This window comes from Gymnogyps californianus, chromosome 6, assembly GCF_018139145.2.
Source record: "Gymnogyps californianus isolate 813 chromosome 6, ASM1813914v2, whole genome shotgun sequence".
NCBI classification, from domain to species: Eukaryota; Metazoa; Chordata; class Aves; order Accipitriformes; family Cathartidae; genus Gymnogyps; species Gymnogyps californianus.
The window spans coordinates 14,916,297-14,933,861 of NC_059476.1; the positions used below are offsets into that span (position 1 = coordinate 14,916,297).

At 42.1% G+C, this 17,565-nt stretch overlaps 2 protein-coding genes across 6 annotated transcripts; one reads left to right on the forward strand and one right to left on the reverse strand.

The window, feature by feature from the left end:
- The first annotated feature begins 236 nt into the window (after window positions 1–236).
- ATP5MK (ATP synthase membrane subunit k) lies at window positions 237–4,458 on the forward strand. The gene is made up of 4 exons (XM_050898564.1): window positions 237–280; window positions 2,185–2,282; window positions 2,375–2,470; window positions 3,351–4,458. Exons 2-3 carry the CDS (start codon window positions 2,196–2,198, stop codon window positions 2,465–2,467), a joined length of 180 nt encoding a protein of 59 aa, XP_050754521.1. The 5' UTR covers window positions 237–280; window positions 2,185–2,195; the 3' UTR covers window positions 2,468–2,470; window positions 3,351–4,458.
- Window positions 4,459–4,716: 258 nt separating this feature from the next.
- TAF5 (TATA-box binding protein associated factor 5) lies at window positions 4,717–16,971 on the reverse strand. 5 transcript variants are annotated; one of them, XR_007766604.1, is made up of 12 exons: window positions 16,455–16,971; window positions 14,927–15,167; window positions 13,441–13,756; window positions 12,577–12,740; window positions 11,976–12,111; window positions 11,340–11,460; window positions 10,199–10,328; window positions 8,945–9,109; window positions 8,325–8,502; window positions 7,993–8,170; window positions 6,342–6,642; window positions 4,717–6,248 (listed from the first exon to the last, which is right to left on the reverse strand). XR_007766604.1 is itself a non-coding variant. In XM_050898559.1 (12 exons), exons 1-12 carry the CDS (start codon window positions 16,969–16,971, stop codon window positions 6,244–6,246), a joined length of 2,277 nt encoding a protein of 758 aa, XP_050754516.1. In that variant the 3' UTR covers window positions 4,717–6,243. The 5 variants fall into 5 exon arrangements, 4 of the variants coding, with proteins under 4 accessions (XP_050754516.1, XP_050754515.1, XP_050754514.1 ...); XM_050898559.1 differs by having other exon boundaries at window positions 6,517–6,642; XM_050898558.1 differs by having other exon boundaries at window positions 4,717–6,642; window positions 14,927–15,161.
- Window positions 16,972–17,565: the final 594 nt, after the last annotated feature.

Consider the following 17,565-nt stretch of genomic DNA (forward strand, 5'->3'; position numbering starts at 1 on the left):
GGAGCCCGGGAAGAGGGAACGGGACTGGGAGCGGCACGCGGCGATCACTGCGAGCGAACCGGAAGCAGTACGTGGGGCAAGGGGGAAAGGTCAAGCGGAAGCGGCGAGACTGCTGCTCAGCCAACCAGAAGGAAGGGGGCGGAGAGAGCCCGCTCCCTGGGGGGGTGCAGCCAATCCGCGCGGCCCGCGGTGGCTGCGCGCGGCGCTCAGCGGCAGCCATTTTGTGGGAGGGCGCTGGCGAAGGGCAGAGCGCGGCGGCGGGACGGGAGCGGCGGCTGAGGTATCCCTGGGCGCCGCGGGGGAGGGTGTCCGCCCCGGCCGCAGGCTTGTGCCCGCGCCTCCTCCCGTAGGGCTCCGCCGCCGGGCGGGAGAGTGGCTCTCTGCGGTGCCGAGCCTCGTCTGTCCCCTGGGGCGCCCGCGACCTTCAGCCGCGGCGTCGCTCCCCTCCGAGTACCAGGCGGCGCCGCGTCCCTTCTCCCGGCCCGACGGGAGCTCGGGCGAGGGAGCGCCGGGGTCGTGACTGTGCGGCACCGAGATGGGCCTGGCTTCTGTGCGGGGCTGGGGCGAGCGCGGCAGCCGGTGGCGCCCGGTGTCAGGGCGGGCGGCGGGGCGGGCCGCGCCTGGCAAGGGCACCGGGGCTCATCCGAAAAAGAAAACTTGTGTTGTGATGTCTGGGCTCTGAGCCGTCCTCGGAAGGACGCAGTGACTCTTCTCCCGGCTTTTGCACCGGTCAGGCATAAGAAAAGATGACTTTGGCTTTCCAAGTCATGTACAGGAAATGTTTAGGGGGTTTGTTTCGTTAAGATTTTTAGCTATTACATAGTCAATCCAGTTACAGGCATGCTTACCTGATTATACACCAGAGATACATTACTGGATTGGTTTTGCGTAAGAGCTGTGTTAATGAACATAGGACCTGCTGTAGCAGTTTCTTGTATCCCTCTTCTGGGGTACTAGCGGCTACAGCATCTGCCTGGTTTGGTAGGTAACTGTATGGCATGTGTACTTCTTTTGGGGTGAGTTACAAAATAAAACAACAAATGTTTGTCCTAAACATAAAACCCTCTTAAACATAAGAAAAATATATCTTTAAACATTAAAAAGAAAACCCCTTTTATTGTAAGGGTGATCAAACACTAGAACAGGTTCCCCAGAGCAGTTGTGGAGTGTCCATCTCTGAAGATATTAAAAACCTGACTGGATGTGTTCCTGAGTGACCTGCTGTAGCTGCCCCTGCTTTGAGCAGGTTGGGGTTGGACTGTGTGATCTCCAGAGGTGCCAACCTGAACCGTTCAGTGAATCTGCAAGTATGCTACTGTAGCCATGCCAGGCTTTTGTGTTAATAAACTTCTTACAGTAGATCTGAAACTTTGGTCCAGGCACAGACAAAATACAAACGTGTGCCCTCATGTACTTAGTGTTTTTGTTGTTCCTGTGATAGCACTTCTGAGGCTTTGTAGCTGGCTCAAGTAACTTGCTGATCTAGCCAAAAAATAACTGGGGGGGGAAAAAAAAGTGTATTTTTATGTAGACCTGTGATTACTAGGGTGGGCAAGTAAGATGCAATAGAATTGTGCAACTGAGAGCAGGGCAGTTCTTATTAACAACACTTGCACTCTGTAATGCGTAAAAGTTGTAAAGTGGTGTTTTGAATCATGAAACAGAGTAGTCGTCTAGTCTGAATCTTGTCACCAAGTTTTTGAGTATGTAATTGAAGCTGTTTCTTAGCTGAACTAGTGAAGGTTTATCTTAATTAGGTATTGCAGATTCCTGAACAATTGGTAGAATTTTGCCTGTGTTGAATGGTTGCGAGGGCAGGACTGGCAGGTCTCTTCTTCGTAAGTGCTTTGAGGAATTTTCCCTTTTATCATCATCATCCTGACTTTTTTTTTTTTTTCCTAATTACGTTTAAACTCGGTTGAATGAATTCTGAAAATCATAAATGTTCTTCCCTTCAGAACTCCTCATTTGCTTGTCTGCTCTTGTGTCACCTGTTTTGTACTTTAAGATACAGTGCTGTGAATGTGCCTGCTCCATATGTATATCCGCTGTCTGTTGAATGTGCTGAAAGCAGATTTAATAGCTGACAATGGAATTAAGTTCAGGGCAGAGATTAGTTTGATTTTTCTATTGATCCTGTCCAGCTGACTTTAAATTCGTTAACTGTCCTGTATTGCTTGGTAGGACAAGCAGCCATGGCTGGCCATGACTCGGGATCTCAACACCAGTTCACTGGATTTCAGAAGTACTTCAATTCCTATACCATCACAGGCAGGAGGAACGTATGTATTATGTATACTAACTTTTGTAGTCTCGTATAATGGTGTTTTCTGGGTTTTAGACTGAAACTGAACTTAACTTTTATGTTTTCCAGTATGTAATAGCAACATACACAGGTGTTGCAATGCTCATCTTGTATTTCAAGCTTAGACCTAAAAAGAAAACTCCTGCTGTGGCAGATAAGTAAATGGTAAGTGGCTAGCGTTCTTCCAGGACCAAAATGCTTCAATGCCGGCCCAGGAAGAAAGAGTGACAAAGGACAAGTTGCTAATAATACAATGTAATTAGAGAGAGAAACACAGGCATGTGAACTTTGTATTTATCATTTTAAAGCTCAGCTAAACCATAGCATCAGCTTATTTGGGGGCATTCTGAATGAAGTAGGTTGTTAAAGGGGGATGCAGAAAGTATGGGATACCAGTATTCTTTTTGTTCTTCTGACATGGTAAATGGGACTAGGGACAGCACGCAGCAAGGAAGGAGGAATGGAAGGATGTTGCAGCTAGGTACATCGAGCTTTGCCTACAGCTATTAGGTGCCTCTGGTCTGCCCTTTTGCTGTAAAATAGGGACAACTGTTGCTTTGTAGGTTATTGAAGTAGTAAAGTAGTACTTGAGGACTTATTTCCTAGTTGTATTAGAGAATTCCAAGCAGAGATTAATGCAGTCTGTTAAAACCTTCCTTTTAACAGAGTAAAGGAGCACCATACATGGAACTGTATATATTGCATGCCTGATTATGCAAAGCCCATATAGAAGTGATTGGACTTGTTCTTGTATAGCAACAACCAAGTGTTACAAAATTCTAGAGTCACTTTCAAATACAAAATTTCCACTGAAATGGCATTTTGAAAAAAAACTATGGGCTGTCCTCATAGTCTGCAAAAAGGGGTAGAAAACAATAAGCTTGAGCATCATTGTTGTTTGTTAAAGGGACATCAGTCATTTCTTCCTGGGTGTGCTGAAATTTGCCTGCTCGTAACTAAAATTGTTTGGGCTTGGGGAAGGGGGATGCTCAATTACTAGTACGACTGTGCAAGACTTGCTATGTTTGATCTCTTCTCTCGGCAGGTTGCTGGCATGTCTGAACCTCCAATCTATGTCAGTGTAATGCAAGCTGATGACCTCTTGTGGCTAATAAAATATAAATAATTACTTGTTTTATTGGAAATATGAAGTCGTGCAAAAAAGCATAAATGTGACACTTTGCTTTTTTTTCCCTCTGTCAAAAAATAGTTATTTGTAATGGAGATGGAGTAGCTGATTCCTGTCATTACTATCTTAACTAAACTCTTCGGCTGTTATAACACATCCTAAAGTGTTCTAAGCACCTGGTAGTAACCTAGGAAAGACAGCAGCAGCATAATACCAGCACAGAGCTTAGAGCTGATCAAAGCATCTCCACACTTCCATGTCACAGTGGATAACAGTAAGCTTACGTGGTTTGCAGTTACCTGGTTGCTCCCATTTTTTACATTCCAAGCTAGTAGCTTACATGGAAACAGTGACTTCTTTGCTATTATTAATACAATGCAGATTACAACTTCTGCCTCAGTTGTCCATATTTTGCATAGAATCTGTTTGGTTTTGATGGAAAACCTCCCAAAATAGACTGATCAAATTATAGTATTTGAGCTTTTTCTGTTACTGGCCTCTCTTGCAGAGGTAACTGCCAGAAAGAAAATGGCTTACTTTGCTGATGTTAAGCTCTGGTAACTCTGCATGTTCATGAACAGTGACATAAGTAGTTCAGTGCTTATTTTTCCTGGACATAGCCTCTTAATAAATGAGGTGTTCCTACCACAATTAGATATATGCAGCCCCCTCCCTGCCCAACACTAGAACTCATCTATCATGTCCACCACAGTGTCTTTCTATATCTCAATTAACACTCAGTACCTTCCTTAAATGTCACATTAGTGCTGGTGTGTGAATGTGATTATACAGCACTGTGCTTCTTGGAAGGGTGCCACAGCAGGGGTTGAACCTGGGACTTCTGATGCTAAAGCACACAAATACACTTCCCAAACTGAGGGCAGCAGGAGGTAGGCAGGGTTGCTGGAAAAAAAGGAGAGAGAAATTACAGGGTCTTTGTGCTCTCTCACTCTAGTTCATGTATTCTTAAAGCCATTTGTACATGCTGGGCCTTCTGAATAAATCTAGTCGTCTTCCTCTCCTATGAGTTTGTTTGCATAAATGGCCTCTGCTGTATACAACTTTCCAGATGAATAATTGTTGTTGTAACAGTGTAATAGATCTAATTAGCTAGAACCCATCACCTACCCTTAGAACAAGATTTACATAGTCATCAACTTAACCGTTTCTGGATGAATTTGTTTCTCTTAGCAGAGTGCTCACAGTTACAAGCACTGCTCTTGCTTCCATTGCAGCCATCAACGGAAGAAAATACCTTCTTGTAACATATAGACACAAACTATGTGATTTTAGTATTTATTATAATATCAAAAGTATAAAACTGTACAAAATACAAAGGCAGAATGTGGCAGTGTTTTCTTTGAGCTGTCAAAACTGTACATGCTTTGTTTTAGGTAACTTGTTTGATTCACCATCCAACTGATCATATTGAGAGCTAGGAAATTTTGTTGAGGTACCATTACACAAAAAAAATCCATAATTTAGTTTTAACCTTTTTTCTTTAAAGAAAATTTCCAGGTGAACTTCCTAATGAATTTTCCACCCTTTATTTTGATGTATAATGCCTGTAATATACCTTTACTCCAAGAGTTAGAGTCAGAGAAGGGATGAGAGGGGAGGTAGTTCTCCATTTACTTTACCTTAGAAATGTCAAGTCTTGTTTTTATTTTCACTAGAGAGCCAGCAGATTGTTCAAGTGTCCAAGCCCTCACTGGAAAGTAATGAGGAACACAAAACACATTTCCCTGTATACAGCTTGTAAGAGATTTAAAAGAAAAAAAAAAAAGCCAACCCTGACCAAAAAAAACAAAAACAAAAACACACACGAAACTGGGCCTGTCCTTTGGTAGTGGTGTTTTCTGTTCAAAGACCCAAAAAGAAGTTATACTTCCCAGTGTTTTGCATGTTTTCCTCAGAAATAAAGCACTGAGCTTTATTGGTTGTCCAGGAGGACCTACTGGGGTACAATGTTTTTGTGGGTGGAAATTGTCACTTCAGCAGACAAGGTGGCCTTGCAAAAGCAAACTGAATACACTTGGGACTGATTAATCCTTTTACTCTGCAATAATGTTTCAATTTCTTGGCTAGTTTTACATTTTGATATATTAAACCTTATGCAGAAAGGATGCAGGTTTTTCAAGTTCTTTTAGATCTAATACAACATAAAAGGGTTTGAGTCTACTTTTTTTAACAATGGGCATTTCAGTTGTGCCTCAGTGTCCCCCCCCTCTTTTTTTTCATACAATAAAGTATGCAAGTAAATAAAGTTCACGTTGCACTTCTGGTTGCTTATCACCCTTACAGCATTGGCTACCTGTGAAAACAGAATAACAAGATCTGCATTTCCAATACCTCAAGACAGCACAGGAATTTGAAATCTTTTCAGGACTGAGTACTTGGATGCATAAAACCCACACATAACTGTAACTTCGCGGCAGTTCCCCACAAGCCTCTGCCTGTTGGCCCTACTCTTTCAATGCCCTGTTTGTTGCTGTGATACTGTCACCATACCTGTCGCCCAGCCCAGGCTATGGTGAATTAAACTACATTCTTCTTTTCTGAAACTCAACAGTTTTTGCTTGTGTTTGAGATTGATTAAACATTTGCTAACCATAAATTAAGTGCTTTAAAAAAAATCATTTGAGAACACATACCAAGACTGTTAATTTTCCACAAGTTTCAGCAGAGCTCAATACCATCTCTGAGAGGAGACAGCCATTTTCATATACATATTTTTTTTTTTTTATCAAAAGCACCATGAACAATTCCTTTGTTTACAGCCACGATGTCTTGTCAATCTCCAGCATTTTCAAACTGTGGATAAATATGAGATAGCAGAACTGAGAAATGCTGCTTGCATTAGTTTACATAGTTTCGTTTTTCCTGCAACAGACTAGTGGGATCCACCTGTACAAGACATTCCTCCTCGTCTCACATCCTGAGGTCACTACTGCAATGACTTGGCACAGTCAGTCTTACACCTTCCCGATTTACTGTGAACTGTAGGCTCCCGCAGCCAGCAGCAAGTTTCTGCGTGTAAAATGGAGGTGTACAACCGGGGTTGATTTGGTCATGTATGTACCTAGTAACAAGTCCTGTGAGTTTTCAGGCAAGTTTATATGTCCAGTGGCTGTAGTAAAGTCATCGGTTTCTAAATCTTCAAATGCCTTCACAGCATCCCACAGACGAACTGTGTTATCCATTGAACCTAAAAAGAAAAAAGAACAACAGTTTAAAGTCTTCTATTAATAAGAAAGGTATGTAAAAAAGTTACTGGGGAGTAAGTTAACAGAAATTAAAGCTCAAAAAGCAGGTTTGCTCATAACTGTAGACTTATGCCCTCATCCTGCAAGGAAACAGACTTTAACAAGCCTCTAACATACTGAATGCGCACATAGAAGGTACCAGATTTTAGCTTTCCTGTAATCTAACCTGAATGCCCTGTGGATAAAGCACAAAGAACTACTCTCTCAAAACACTTGGGTTTGGATTATATCACCTAGCACTGAAAAAGCAGGACCATCCTGTGGGCTAGATGCCAATTTCAGGAAATGTTTATGATTTTAAGTCACACAATAACAGTTTCTTTGTCTGATACAGGGAAGACAGCAGAATTTTGCAGGCCCAGTGGCCTGTGCTTTCACTGGAGCATTGGTAGATAAATTGAAGTAACCACCAAGCAGGCTGGATCAAACCTGTATGCTGCCTGTTAGCTTTCACTCCTGCAGTAGTGGCTCACTGAGGATTCTCACTGCACTGCATTTAGGAACATACTGCTAAATAAATCTAGAATATTCCTAGCCTGGTTTCATGAGGAAATTACCCTGATGTAATTACAGTGTCTGTCCATCGTTTCTTCTGTCAGTAACTTGAAATTGTTGGCTAATTTCAACCAGTTGACAGAACAGAACCAGTTTCAAATTCATTAAATTCCTATACATTTTAAGAAAACAGTTCACTAAACATGGAGAGACAAAATTTTGTGCCTCCATGAAGGGAAAACTGGCAAAGGAGCTCTGCTATAGTAGACACCAGAGAACCCATGTGGACAGGCAGGAAAAACAAGCAGGCTTCACAAGTTCTGCTGCTCATAGACCTGATTGTTAATATTACACGCACATTTCTATATCAAAAATCTACCATGAAGAAATAGTAAGGGTGTGGATAACTCATCTTCCTTTCTATCCCTTCCTCTCTCTTCTTTTTAGTCCAGCTGCATGTCGCGCTCCCTTTCCAGTATCCTGCGCCTCTCTAGGCCAGCCACTTCTTGTCTGCCCTAGAGTTATTTCTAACTTCAGATTCCACCCCCAACACTGCACACAGATCCCAACCTTCACTATCGTCTAACTGCATAACACCTTTCCTGGTTCCTGGAAGAGTGAGGGGTCATACTTCACAGTCCAGTGAAGCACTCACCTTGTACCAGCAGTTTTAAGTTGCTGCTTTTGCTAAGCAAGTGATTCTACTTTGTCTTCCTCAATTTAAGGAACCATTTATATCATTCCTCTTCAGTCTTAGGGAACACAACGGAAACTTCACTGTTTCCAGTGAATTTTACCTGATGCTAAAATCTCCCCATCTCTACTGAATCTGAGCGCGTAGATAGTGTCAGTGTGCCCTTTCAATTCTCCAACCATCAAGCCATGTCCAATATCCCACAGCAGAACTCTTCCATCTGTTGCTCCAGTAGCCAGGAATCGTCCATTAGGAGAAAATGCCAATGAATGAATTGGTCCCTAAAACAGACATGGGGACACACACACACCCACACCAAACAAGTTAATTAAGTCTATTCACAGACAGTCTAGCCATATTCATTCTGAACACTACTCTTCAGAATCTCATCACAGAAATAAAATCACTTTCACACTGTGAGTGATATGCCTTTACCTTATGTCCAGTGAATATTCTCACACAATTTCCATTCAAAACATCCCAGAGCCGTATAGTCCTGTCTGCCGAGCCCGTGGCAATATAGTTGGAGTTTGGATGAAATCGGGTACACGTCACATCAGCAAGATGGCCAGCAAATATCCGTAAAGGCTGGTAGTGATCCGTTGCCCACAGACTGAAGAGAAAAGCTTTATTAATAAAAAGAACCCTAATGAAGTTCAGTATCTGTTGCACAATGAGGAATAAAAGGAAGTAATTATGCAGTGGTTTCTTACTGGTCAGTTTATTGAATTAGCAGGATCTGTTTTGGAAAAGTATACTTTTCAGAAGGGAGTAATAAAGAATATTCTGTCAAGTTGTTAAACAACTGGAAGAGAATACTTCTAATCAGATGGTCATATAAGAGGACACCATCTCTTTAGTCGTCAGATAATCTGATGTGTGTTAGAAAGAAAGAAAAAAAAACTACATTAAAACATTTGTTCAGTATTTTAATTGACATAAAATAAAATTTATTTCCAGTAATAGGGTAGGCTAGAGTATATCAACTAATCACTTTCAGGGTTAATCCACCACAAACTGACTCAGACAAGTAAAAAACCCATCCAGTTCCTTACCGAGCCACTCTGTCGTGTCCCCCTGACACAAAGTAATAACCATAAGGAGAGAATTGTGTATCCCATACTGGATAGTTGTGTCCTTTATATCCCACCAAACACGTGAATGTTTGGAGACTCCACAATCTGACAGTGCCATCCTCAGAACAGGACAACAGATAGTTCCTGTCACAGGAGAAAGTATAGCATATTACATATCAAACTTACACACGGACTGTATAACCATTGCATAAACACTGTGAGATGTCTATGGTAAGAAAAGCTGTCCACTGAACAGCATCTGCTTAGCATGTCACTTATAAATCGGCATTTTGGTGGCATACACAACAATAACCAATTCAAGCAGAATCCAGTCCTGGGCCCTTATGCAAAAAAGAGAGACGATTGGATGTTGATGACTAATTCTGATGACACAGCAATACTGAGGGGAGAAAAATAAATAAATAAATAAATAAATAACCCCCACAGAGCTGATCTTTACTCAGGAATTCCAGTTACATGAAAAAAAATTACTAGTAAACTGCTATGCTATGTTACTTCAAAAAAAAAAAAAAATCTTTTAATGTAACTCTACACAAAATTTCAGGATTCCCTGAAAGGGAATTCATATCATGTTCACATTCTCAATTCATAATTATAGACTTTACATTCAAGTTCCACACAAAGTTTACTTCTCAGCTGTGTTTCTGTGATGGTTGCTTCCTGACTAGACACATGCAAAAGCAAAACTTTAGACATTTAAACCTCCTTTCTACTGTCCAGACTCTCATAATTACATAATGGTTTTAAATCTCTTATTTTAAAGATACTGTTCCATACATTTTGAAAATAAAGTCTCAATAGAATATGAGAAACTTGAAGAAGTGCAACGATACGCTACTCAGTCCGGGTTTATGTTTTGCAATACTGTAAGTGAAATCAATGCTGCAGTATTTTTCCTCTCTACAATTCAGTTAGTTAAAACCCAGCTTACGCTACAGTTTGCAAAAAAGATGGTCTATTTTGCCATCTAAGTCCTGAACCTCGAAAAAGGTGCTGGCATCCTCAGCTCCAGTTGATTTCAGTAATAGCTGACAGTGCCCAACACCCTGAGCATAACGAGCACTTATGCTCGCCCACAGTTTCTTATAAGCTGCATAAACAAGAATTGCTTTAACCTTCTGGAAAAAGCTGCATTAAGAACATGTTTGCACTCAGTAGCATACAATTAAAACTCAAGACAAGCAAACTAGTTAGCTTGTAAACTTATTTTACCTATCAGGACTGAAGCTGGTGCCATAGACAGGTCCACTGTGACCATATAAAATCTTCAACTCACTTGCTGTTTTCTCATCCATGATCCTCTCCAAGACATCGTCTGATTCTTTGTCGATGAGACTGAGGTCTGCAATATGTCAAAGTTCATGTATCATAATAAATGTCAAGTTCAAAGATAAATGCCATGAACACGAAAACAAATAATATTCTCTCTAAAAGAGGCAAGTATGATGTGAACATGACAAAGTACCTGGGAATTGGTAAGTTTGACATATACAATGGCATTTAAAATATTTTTTACCGTTGTAAAAGGTGAAAATAATGGTTTACATAAATAATCACTCTTTCTTAAGTCTTCACTGAGCTAAAATAAATTAATCCTGACGTGTGTTATTTTTCATAGATAACAGCCTCCAAATAGATAGTTCAGCCTCCAAACACAACAACATCTTCTTGATAGAGATGCCAAATTTTCACGCCTTTTCCCAGGAAGTTAATATGCCACAAACACACTTTACAGACATGTTTTGACAGCTGCACACTACACACTACTTGAAATAACTTTTAGTCTGTAGGCTACTGTTTGCTGAACATCATGACCACATCTCAGTTAAATATCAAGATTAAGGAACGTTTGTGTGGTATCTAGCTTCAACCGCAACATATCGTTACATAAACAGCAGAATTAAAGAAGCCTGGTTTCCACGAATTTGCGTAGGTGTTGAGCTACAGGACATTCTCCTCTATCCTTCTCAGAGTTCCCTCTTATAATTTCCCCCAGGGTACCTCTAGTCTCTCCCCTAGATCACCTAAACCCAACTGTCTACTACACCCTGTAAATACCATCCAGTTAAGAAGCAAGATGGCTAGTTCCATGCTAGTTATGGCTAGTTCCAAGCTCCATGCACTGACCACCTCACAGCAGGTGTACACAACCAGATTTCTCATTCCTTTAGAAATGTTTCTAATGGTAGTATATAAGATGCGATCATACATCTGTGCACATGTTGTTTCTTCAAAGTGAAAGCATCTAACTGCTGAAGACAACTCTCCTGCCACAGACATCTTTCTCTGTTCATGCAAAACACAGCTGTCACAAGCAATGCATGCTCATATTCAGTGTTACTGTCTTAATTACCTGCTGCTGTTTTCACACTACGTAGCTTTTTCGGAGTCACGGACCACACTCTGACAGTAGAGTCAGCAAAGCCTCCTACAATCATGCTAGAGTCATCTGTAATATCCACTGCAGTCAGACCCTATACACAAAACAGTCATTTATATCATTTGTATCTTTCATGATGCATTTCAAGTATTACAAATTCCTAAGTACTAATAAGAAAATTAATTCAACTTATTTACAAAAATAAGAGGGAATTATTCTAGGATAGACATAAACACACATAAATTCTTGCACTATTAAAAATAAAACTATATGAATGAAAGCACAGTCAATAGTGACAAAACAGTACCATTTTCCAGTATTTTGGTGCAAAACATCTACTGCATTCTGTAGAATATACTTGGGGCCCCACAGGCAAAGCGAAAGAAGGAATTACGGCAAAATCAGAGCAAACCAAGGAACATGGAAACTATATAGTTTAAGGAGTCTTTAAAGAGAATTTTGAACATTTTGGAACATAAACTTTGCAGCGCTTATTCCAAATACTCCAATAACCCTTGCCAATGCTGTTAAGTCTTCTTTCTTTATTAAGAATGACGTTTATAATTTTGATTCCCTTTTCCATATTACCCAAACTTTTCTTTTACCAACCTGGTAAGCATTAAGGAATGTGTAGAAACAGATGGAGGGCAGGCACTCTGGGCCAAGACGCACACGCCTTGCAGCTTCCTTCATATTCATTACTTTATCCAGCTTGTCAGAGTCTTTCAGTTCAGGCAGAGGAATTCTACAAGAAGCACACATTTTTATGAACTAAAAGCACCTTCCATATTGTTAATCTAAACAAAGAAAGCGAAACCTTCGCATGCAACCCTATACCTCAATATTCAAATATGAAACAAGAATTAGAAAAAATGAAAGACTATGTAGAAGATTAACTGATGAGAAAAAGAGCGAGTAGCTTTAAGAATTTCAGACAGGCAGTGGAACGAGATAAATAAAAGAGTACGACCTGAAAAGATTAGTGGGTGACTGAGTAAAATTTTATCAAAGCAAATTTAGATTGACTTGAAGGGCAAAGACAGAGGGTTATATGCTAGGCTTTCCATTACCTCCCTTGGAAGTCTTACGGCTAAAGCTGTGTACAGCTGAAATGGCCAAAAAGCTAAATATGTCATGTGAACAGCGATGCAGATTTGGCATGACAAGACTGGATTTAACAAGACTTCTCTACACATCGTTCTCTTGGTACCTGTTTTGGGGAGGAGCATTAGGGTCTTGTTTTTTACTTTTTGACCCTACACTATCTTTTTTAGGTTTTTTCTTCTTTGGCTTTCCTTCCTCATTTTCTCCTTCTTCATCTTCATCATCCAAAGGCACATCAAACTCTGGTTCTTTCAATAAGCCAAAGAAAACCTGCAAGTCAATAAAACACATGAGACAAAACAGTAATTGCTGTTCTTACTGAAAACTAATTTTTTTAATGGAAACTGTTCAACATAATAGTCCAAGCAATAGAGCTGCCCCTCTTTAAAACTGCTATGTTTAATATTACTGCATACATTACTGGTTAGCCCATAACAAATGTAGTACATGTTCTGCTGTTTTACCCAGCAACTGATCTGGACAACTGTAAGTTCTCCCACCATCTCTTAGCACTTCCTTAAAGCAGATTCCTACACCTTATATGATTTATCTGTATAGTGCTGTGGTACTACACTGTCAAGATCTACACAAACAGCCCTTGCAGTGACAACTGGCAGTAAGAAATAATTACATCTGTTGTACAAAAGAGGAAGCCAAACAGTCAGGTGTCCATTTTAAAACCACAGAGTAATTCATGAGTTAGTTTAACTTTAGTTCAGTGGGCTGAATACAAGGTTGTCTCTCAAAGGGATTCAACAGTTTCTTCTACCAGACAGTGACACATCTTGCTCTCCCTACTCCTGATCTCTCTACTCCTGCCAACAACTATTTGTACAGTTCTCTTCCTTTGTTTTGTTCATGCTGTCTTTTAAGATCACAAGTGACAATTGTCAGTCTATACTAAGGTATCTCCCTGAAAAACTAGGGAGAATTGTTCAATTATAAAAGTGCAACAATCTTTGCCTCCTACCTTTGCTTTATTAGCCTCTCGTTTTGCCTCCCCAGCCAAGCTTCCAACCATAGCATCGATCTGTTGTTTACTGCGAGGCATTCCATCAAAGATATCAATGTAAAGATGTTCCTGAACAATGTTCCAGATCTGATTGTTCTGCTTTTCCTGAAGATGCCTCTTCAAGAGTTGGTAAGAGTCACGGGAAATACGCAGGACAAACTTGCTTGTTCGGAAATCCAGCATGGTCTCGTTACCTTTCATATGTTCTTTTTTGGTTAAGCTAGATAATACACGCAGGTCATCCTGGTAATAGCACTCCTGATCCCCATGAAATCTATTGAAACAATTTAAGATATGATAAAAGATTTATTACAAAAACATTATCTCCTAAGCGCACACTTACTTACATTACTTTAACATCAAAACAAATATGTAAGGACCTTTTGGAAGCTACTGACTACATATGGGATTATTTTTCTGCTGAAATAAATTTCATCCTGGGGAAGATACACCGGTGACTTACTGTATACAGTAAGAGCATTCAACAGTTAAAAAACAAGATGAAGAGAACACACAAATGGAACCTCACAGAATTTCACACACCCAAAGGGTTCTCGCCTGAAGTAAATAGTTACACTAACATGTTTATTTACAGAAATGAAACCCTAGTTTGTGGTATCATAAAGTACAGGGCATTTTTTACTACGCAAGACTACTTGGATGTATTTATATCTGATTCATTATATGAATATGCACATTTCACAGTGTATATGTTTCTCACTCTCCACTTGCATTATCTAATAGCTAATATATGTCTAGAGTTTTCCATTTTTACTCAAACCATGTTATAAAATAGTTGTGGCAGTGAACGTTTTAACTATTTACAGAACCATTTTTGCTGACCATATTGGAGGGAGACAAAGTTATCCTTTTGGATTGAAATCATTTCATAATTGGTCTGAATCCAGAAAACAAATTAAATTTAATTTTCTTCTCAAGTGATAAAGAAGTGAAATATGTAAGACCACAGAAAATTATAGATAAGCCATAAATTAATTCCTTTAATCTCATTTGAAGAATTTCAATATACATGCTATGACATTAGCAAATACTTATAGCGTACATTACTTTGGCATCTCAGTGCAATTTTCCAGTGCTAAAAAATGACCCCACAATCTTTCCCTAAAGAAGCAGCATCTCTTCATTGATACTTTTGCAGCAAGGAGCCCATCAGCTCACCATAAAGATGGTTCAAAATCTGCCCATGGACAGTTCAAAAGCATGTAGTTTGCACATCTTTCTAATATAGGAGATTGGAAAAGGATTTAAGAACAGTTACTGTAATCCATGGCACCATTACTTCAGATTCCAAATCTCTTCAATATTAGAGAAGAAAAATAATATGTACATATATATATATATAAACCTATGCTACTATAGCTTACAGATTTAATCAAAGTAGCAAACACAAAGTAATGCAAATGCACAAATGAAAATAAATTACCTTTCAAAAAAAGACTTTGCTTCACTCTCATGTTGATTGTAGACCAATTCCAAGTACATGTGCACAAAAAGAGGATAAAACAGCTGAGACAATTCCGCTCGATGACAGTCCAGGGAACACTCAATGAAGTGTTTTAATCCACTGTAGTACTCCTCATACAGCGTCGGGTCCCCCTGTTGATTGTAGGCAGACAATACTGCACTGACATCTGGCTGATCTTCCACAACAACGCCGCCTCCAGCTGCAAAAGCATCAGCATATAACAAGAGCTTGTAAGACAGCCTGAAAGAGCTAGCAAATATACAGTGGCTAACAACTCCACTGGTAAGGTGAGGCACTCTGAGCAAAACATGACACTAAGTCTTGTGCTTGTTCAGCACTAAGTTTAAACGATATAAGTGAGAGGATGGTAGCACATTACAGTCCAGCAGCCAATTCTCCTAGCACCTTCGGCCATTTTTTGTGCTTTCCCTGCCAACAGTTGCCTATAAGGTATTTAACATAGTGCCTCATTCAGCTAGGATTATAAGTGTAAAAGAAGAAGCCACTAACATCATCAAAAGAAGTCATCTTTACTGCTAAGGCTAGAAACTCTCAAATGAGGTGCGGAATCTTTCTAAGCCTGTAAGATATACCCACTATAATTATTTTGCTTCCAGTAAACAAGCAAATTAAGTTCATCAAGTGAACAATTCACCAAAACCACTACACAACCATTACAGGGCAGTGACTTTTTGTCACTTGCTAACGCTCCAGGAGCTCTGTTCTACATAGCAGTCATTAAACATTTTCATTGTTTTGTCTTCTATATAAAAACAATCGTATCAGGTGATAGCAGGAACAAGCTGACTTTATACTATACATTCACTGGAACTCAGACATATCAGTTCCTGAAATTTCATGATACTATTCTGTAAAGTCACCCCACAGAACACTTTGATTAAAAATACTTAGACTCAAATTATCCAAAGGACATCTCAAGTACCCAGCAACTCGATCCAGAAATGTATAAAGCCTCCTCTACAATTATCCAATGGCTCTTTCTTCAAAATGCAGCCTGTACATCAGGCCTCCGTTCTCATCCCTGCGGCCACATCTTGGACCATTACCTCCAACTACAAAGGAAACCTTCAGCCTCCTGCTACACTGTTAGTCGAGATGGGACACAAAGACAAGGGGAAGCACCTCTGACTTTGACAGTGCGCCCTGCAAATACGACAGATACCCTACCCTTGGTCCCTTGCTCCACGGGGGGCACCCCCAGGAGATCCCAATCTCTTCCTGGGTTGTATGGGGGAATGACACACCCAAGGGTCCCCCCAGAAGGCCGGGGTAGACTCTTGCCTCCTGCCCTAAGGAGGGCCACCCCAAGGGAGGTACGACTGACAGCGACCCTTGTGCCCCAGCATCACGGAGAGCCCTCAAGGCTGCGAGAGGCACAAGGGCCCCTCAGTCCCCACGGGTCCCGCCGGGAGAGGGCGGCCTCCCGCCCAGGGCAGCGACCCCGCAGTCCCCGCGCGGGACCCACCTTTCCCCGGCGGCACGGCAGCGACCGCCGCCGCTCCAGGGCTGGAAGAGGCGACAGTGGCGACGCTGCCTCCTATCGCGATGGCGGCAGCGGCGGTGACCCGGCTGAGCAGCGCCTCGCCGCCGGTGGAGTCCGCATCGCCGCCCGGGGCTCCCAGAAGCCCGGCGCCGGCGGGGCTGAGAGCAGCGGCACCGAGGTCATCGCCGAGCAGGCGGGCTTCGCGGCGCAGGATCTCCTCGGACTCGCGGAGGTTGCTGCGCCGCAGGAACTGCAGCACGGCCACGAGCGTCTGCCGGTCCAGCGCCGCCGGGGAGGCGGCCGGGCCCGGTGCCGCAGGCTTAGGGGGCGCCGCCTCCCCACCGCTCCCCACCGCCTCCGCCTCCGCCGCCGCGGCCGGGGGAGCAGCGGGAGCGGCGGCGGCGGCTGGAGGAGCGGCAGGGGGCTGCGGCGGCGTCCCCGCCTCAGGGTCCGGCTTTACCGCCGCCACCTCCGCCGGCTCCTCAGGTAGTGCCGCCATCTTGCATCGCCCTCCATTCGCCGGCAGCGGGCGGCCGCCGCCAGGCGCGGACGCTCTTGCGACAGTCAGGGCAAAGGACGAGTACTGCTGCTGCTGCCTACCTAGGCACTCGCGGCTTCGTTTTGCGACGCTGCCAGAAACGCTTTATGGCAGCGGGGTGGCACGAGTCTGGAGGAACGGTTGTGAGGCGGTTGCTGCGCTGTGGGTGTCCTGGCACTAAATAAGTGTAATTTGGGGCAGTGGCTGTGCGGATATGAATCACGGAGCTCAGCAGTGCTTGCAGTGTGCGTATGCGAGAAACCTCGTTCAGAAATGGACTGGTTTGGTGTTAATAGGCCGCTACTGGTGCTCTCCTTGGAGTAGACCAAGGATGGCCTTGGGACTGTGTGCCCTTACGGGCCTTGCTCCGAATTAAATTAATTACGGCTGGGTCGCTTGGTTTTCCAGGTGTTTCTAATATTGCTTTTTTAATTTGTGTTTGGTAAATACAGATTCGTTGATATCACAGAATTAAAACCTTTTTTTGAATGAAACCGGTATCGTATGATTGACGCACTTTCGTGACAAATTAAACGTTTGCCTGTGCTTCATTAG